At 34.1% G+C, this 6,048-nt stretch overlaps 1 protein-coding gene across 1 annotated transcript in view; it reads left to right on the forward strand.

Annotated features, from left to right (window-relative positions):
* TTC27 (tetratricopeptide repeat domain 27) overlaps positions 1-3,915 on the forward strand; it is a gene marked incomplete at its 3' end in the record, with an annotated part of 38,620 nt that extends 34,705 nt beyond the window's left edge. Inside the window, exons 6-7 of the mRNA XM_008569151.1 lie at positions 1,658-1,822; positions 3,782-3,915. Of these exons, the coding sequence (XP_008567373.1) occupies positions 1,658-1,822; positions 3,782-3,915 (299 nt within the window). The remainder of the gene's footprint in view (positions 1-1,657; positions 1,823-3,781) is intronic.
* Between the last annotated feature and the right edge of the window lie 2,133 nt (positions 3,916-6,048).

The raw sequence follows: 6,048 nt of genomic DNA on the forward strand, positions 1-6,048 counted from the left end.
TATCTTTCTTAGCTATGGGTTTTTCTGCCAGATCACCAGGTGACAAAGTAGATTGGGCTTTCATAGCATCACCTCTACACCTTTATCCTTCCCTGCCGACTTCTCTCCCTGTTTCCCCTCTAAGCTTGGATTCAAATCCTGGCTCGACACTTAACAACTAAGGTAGACTAGTCAGTAAGCTGTCTGAACTCAATTTTCTGATGAATTAAATGAAATAATATCAGCCTTAAAGATATCATTGTGAGAATTAAATAACACATGTAAAATACCCGTGCTAGACAGAGTAGGCATTCAGTAAATATAACTTCTCTTTCAGCTTGAATGGTGGAAAAATGATCATCAATCTTTGGACATCGGAAGTGCATTTTCCATTCATTTATTATGCATTCATTCTTGTGGACTACTTTGTGAAATGCTGACTAACCCATTACTGGAAACATATGAGGGATATTGTAGAAGGGAACTCTGTTTTGGGGGATTGGTTGGATGAGTTGACCTGTTAGACACCCTTGTAACTTGGTAGGTGTCAATCAACTAGACCCTTTATTATATGATTAATTCTGCCAATCCTTTTATTTTAGATGCTACATTACTAGGTTATTATCCTCCCATCTTTTCATCTCAGGTATTTAGAGAAATAAATTATAATCTGACTGCTAAGCAAATATCGATTCTCTCTGTGATACTCATATTGTCTTAGATATGGATGTTTATGTGTTTCCTCTTTTCTTTTAAGGGAGTAATTCTATTTTCTGTAATTAAGAAGAATATAAGCTGTTCTCTTCATCAGATTTTCTGTATTGTTTAACACTTATAGATTCATTTGGTACTTTGTATCACAACATCTTATTTTGAAAATGATATATTTTCAAAAATGTATTGTTAACATTATTGACGATTCCTCGGTTGATGGCCATTTTCTTACTTGTTTGCCAACTTCATGCAAAATTGTGAAAGTTTTTTTTTTTAATGAAGAATACATGCAGATATTACATATTATGTATCCGTCATGTAAAAGTTTCCCAATTAACAGTAAAAAAAAGAAACTGTTAGAAACTGCTGTAGATCTCTGACATTCCTAAAGATCTCTGGGCCATTCTGAATCCCCAAATTTGCAAATGATACTACAACATATAGCTTTTCTACAAAGTTTACTAAGGTATGATAAGATTTTAGGTAACCCTTTTCAGACCCCCAGTGGTTCTATACTAGACTAAAGTAATTTGTAATGTTTTTAAAATAAATCTGGCCATATAAATAAACTCTAAAGTCCATTAAGTTATGTCATTACAGTAGCTACATTAACCTCACCTGTCTGTGCATAATCAGAGCAATGCTTCCAAGTGTTGATGGCAGCTGCTGCATAGCACTCAGGCACTTAGGACGAAAAGGAGGATGGTGGACACTTGTTGCCATGCATGATTAAGACAAAAACTTTAAGAGCAAGGTTATGAATCATATCTCAAGTACTCAGTGAATGCTAGCTGTTAATTATTGATATATTTGTGTTCCTCACTTTCTATATTTAAAATTCTTGAAGAGCAGAGACTTTGTAATATATATGTATATACTTTACATGTTATGGACTCAACATTTTACTCATTAGTATATTTTTATTCTCATCATAGTTTTTAATGTTTACTCTTTTGTCTTGCAGTGATGAAACTAGAAAATCTGTTTGAAGGTGATTCAGGTCAATTTTTGGCTATTCAATTCCATCTGGAATGTGCATATGTATTTTTGTATTATTATGAGTATAAAAAGGCAAAAGATCAGTTCAGTATTGCCAAAGACATCAGCAAATTACAAATTGATTTGACAGGTAAGACTTTTTACCTTTCGTGGATAATTTGTTTTATTTTTATGATAAAACTAATGTATACATTGGCAATTTGTATTGTATGCTATTATTTGACTTTCTGTATCCTTTGCTTTGCAAAAATAGATATTAAAGATTTTATTTAAAAATTCATAGTTTTGGAACAAATTTGCAATTATATATTTTCTTTATTCCTAGAAATTTCTATTTATTATTTTAATCTAGTTAGACACATGTTACAAACAGGTAGCAGCAAGGCAGCACACAAAGGAACTTTTGACTATTTGGTTTTGGGTGTGGGCCTCCGAAGGCCTCTCCTGACTCCCAAGTTTATTTGGCCTCTCTGCATTGCCACACCCACCTTTTTTAAAAAAATAAATACCCACCTATTGCTTCCATCCTCCTTTTTTTGTGTTTCATTTTGTATTCCTTATGAACAGAAATTTCTGACCATTTTGTTTACTTAATGTTTCTTCAATGCCTTAGAATACTGTTTGGCCTATAAATAGGCACTCAATAAATATTTGTTGAGTGACTGAATGAATAACAGAATTTCTCCTAAAATGAATACCAAATTAGAAATATTTTCTTTTTATGTATTGCTCTTTCCCTAATGTCTCACAATATAATTGACATTCAGTGTTGAATGAATTAATGAAAGTCAGACATCATCAGTTGACGATACCATTTGTATCTGTTTAACGTGGGCTGAGCTTACAGGATATGAGTACCTATCTGTGAATGTTGAAATGACTGAACCTTTTTTGTCCTCCCTAGGCTAGATCAAGATTATCTCTAAGGTCTATTTTTAGCCCCCAAATTCTGTGCTTCTTATTGAGCTAGTCCTATCAGTAAAATCCTTTAGTTATATTTTGAGTTAAATATGACTTTGTGGGCTGGTCTGAGATCTTAGCCACCTTTTATTACATTGTTTATGTGGGGAAAATTATTCAGTATCTAGCTTATAACTTTTGGATCAATGGCCATGTCTAAGTTGGAGTCTTGTCTGTATCTGAAAATATAGTTATATGTAATATAACTTGTGAGGTTAGTTTCAGAGATTATGTTTTTAAGTATTTTGGTCCTAGAAGACTTTTGGAACTATTTAAAAAATTAATGGCACAATACTCTGCATATTCAGTTTTAACTGTTGGTATATTTAATTCCTAATTCATATTTTTTTCCAAGTTAGGGATGAAAAGCTTAAAAATACAAATATGGTGCTCACAAAGTGAGAATCAGGTTATTATTTTTTTTGACTCAGCTGTAGCCTTAATATAAACCATTTTAGTGGCTCTCTTTAGCATAACATGTTTAAAAGGTTGATGCGTAACTTACAGCCACATTCATCAGAGGGTAAAATCCAGACTTCATACACTGGTTTTTGTAACTGCGGCTCTTTATAATCTGACCCTTTCCTGAGAATGGATGTTAAAACTTTGGCTTCTCTTAAAGTGGTTTGAAAACAGCTATTCTGCAGCAAGTTATTTCAGAGACATATGAAAAAATTTTTATGTTACATGAAGCCAGATAATGAAATAGAATGTGGGAGTTAGAACCTGGAAGATGCTGGCTTTAAGCTCTGGCTCTGATACTGAGAAATGCTGTGATTTTGAACAAATAACTGCACCTCTGAAGCTCCATTTTCTCATCTATAGTATAGAGATAATAATAGTTCTTCTACTTGTAACACCTAATGAGATAGTGTTTTTTGAGGAGGTAGGTAGTTTGACGTGAAAATGAGTAAGTGGAATCTAGTGGCAGAAATTCTTGGTTTGAGTCCTGGCACCATGGCTTATTGGCTTTATAATTTTATAAGTTATTTTAACATCACTTGGCCTTAGGTTTCTCTTATGTGAAATGGGGAAAACAGCTTATAAACTCTAAAGCACTCTGAAGATATTACTTTTTATGATTGTACAATAAATCTGGTTGACAATAGGTACATATATATATTTTTAGGTGCTTTGGGAAAGAGGACACGATTCCAGGAAAAGTACATAGCACAATTGATTCTAGATGTAAGAAGGAAAGGGGATGCCCTTTCAAATTGTGAATTCAGTCCAGCACCCACTCCTCAGGATCATTTAACCAAGGTAAGTAGGATTGTAAGTTGTTTAATTCAATTAACATCCAAGTCTAGCAGTTTCAATACATGAGTACTGTAGAAAGACTGAATGGGGTGGAAAGAGACTTCATATTGTCCTTTCTGGAGCCTTTTCAACGTGGCTGGTGTTTAAACTTTTTTTTTTTTTTTCCCTCTTAACTATAGATAAATGGTAATTCAATAAATATGAATTAATAATGCAGTCAGTTATATATTACCTGCCTTGAAGAAATATGAAAGGCAGACTGAGTAGAGATGAATTTTTCTAGCTGCTACCATATCTGTCTCTTTATTATACTTCAATGGGTATTTTCGAACATTCGGAGACTTGAAATTTCTTGGGCCTCTTCTAAATAGAGTATCAGAATTACTTTTCACCAGTTTTATGATCCGCCTCCCTCTTAACTATAGATAAATGGTAATTCAATAAATATGAATTAATAATGCAGTCAGTTATATATTACCTGCCTTGAAGAAATATGAAAGGCAGACTGAGTAGAGATGAATTTTTCTAGCTGCTACCATATCTGTCTCTTTATTATACTTCAATGGGTATTTTCGAACATTCGGAGACCATTATTTCTTATCCCAGAGACCCCAACCCCTATTTTTGCTTGTCCTTTGGTTAATTTTACTGTCCTTGAAGCCCATGTTTTTGCTACTCTTCATTCCAGAGCCTGCAAGCAAAACTACCTTGGGTACATTGAACACTAAAATTCTATTCTGTACTGAGAGTAGTGCGCAGGGGAGAGGTAGGGATGGGGAGGTAGAGTGGTGGCTGTTGTTAGTCCCAAGGAAGTCCTTTGTTTGCTTATCTCCAGGGCCTGCTATGTACTTTGTTTTTTTCCTTTGTGATAACTTCAGTGAGCAACAGCTATTGATTCTAAGAAGAGTAGGAAGGAAGGAAGGGAGAGATGCAGAAACCCAGGAATAAGACTGCGTGGGGTACAGCCTACAGTGCTTGAAAAACTCAGAGCCATGACTGCCCAAGTATTTGTACTGCTAGAGTTGGTGGGGCTCAGGAAACTGTGCCAATACCTGCTTCCACCTTTCATTTTCTCCTTATGTGTACTAGACACTCCTCCTTAAGCTTTTTGACATCATGCAAGCCCCTCCCTAAGCTTTAGATTAACTGTCATAAGCCTGATTTGTAGGTCATAGCACAGCATCTATGAAAAGAGATTTAATTTTGGAATCCAACCATTTTATGCAATTATGCATTGTTGTTTGTTGTTTTATGCGGAGTTCTCCTATTAAAAATTGTCTGCCGTGATGATAAATAGGATATGATGACTATTTTGAGGAATGAATAAAAAATGATATACAATTAAATACAGAATTTATTTAATCTTTTTATATTTGAAATAAGTACATTCAGATAACCTTATGATCTTTTGAAATTACTACTTAAGGGTGGAAAGTACAAGTTGTGTGATGTAGGTATGGATTAGATAAAAACGTGGCTTTATTCTCATGAATGTTAAATTAGTTATATACATATTTCCTTATGTCAAAGACCCTGTTAGATTACAAAGTCCACCATTTAATAAGTACTCTTCAGGAAAAAAAAAGGAGCACTACTATACCAATTATAGCAAGTATAAAATATATCCTGATTAGAAATGTTATAATGTGAAAATATAGATCTTAGATTATGGAAATGCAGTAATTTTATTGCCAGTGAGTAACATAATATTTCCCTTTGGGCCTTCATAGATTTGTAATCATTTATTAATGGGGAATTACACAGACTAAAGTTGTTGGATATCAGGATTCAATAAGCCAACAGTTACGAGCCACTTCATTGTGCAAGTCAAAGATACAGTCTCTGTTCTTTATTGTTCAATTGTGGAGGGGGAGCAAGGAGAATAAATTAAGAGGGTGTATTCACAGAAAACAAAAACACGCATATGCTCAGCCATCACTGATAAGAAATACGCATTAAATGTTGCATATGGTGTATCTGCATATGGTGGTAAATTATATGCTGATATCTTGATTCAGTGGAATGTTATGAGGGTCAAGTGGGACTAAGGTAGAACAGCATTTAAATTGTAGAACGGTTAGGTAATGAGGCACTGCAGCAGACTCATTTTAATTTAAAAAAAGAGCAGAATCAGAA

The sequence above is a fragment of the Galeopterus variegatus genome, unplaced genomic scaffold (genome assembly GCF_000696425.1).
Source record: "Galeopterus variegatus unplaced genomic scaffold, G_variegatus-3.0.2 Scaffold468, whole genome shotgun sequence".
Classification (NCBI taxonomy): domain Eukaryota; kingdom Metazoa; phylum Chordata; class Mammalia; order Dermoptera; family Cynocephalidae; genus Galeopterus; species Galeopterus variegatus.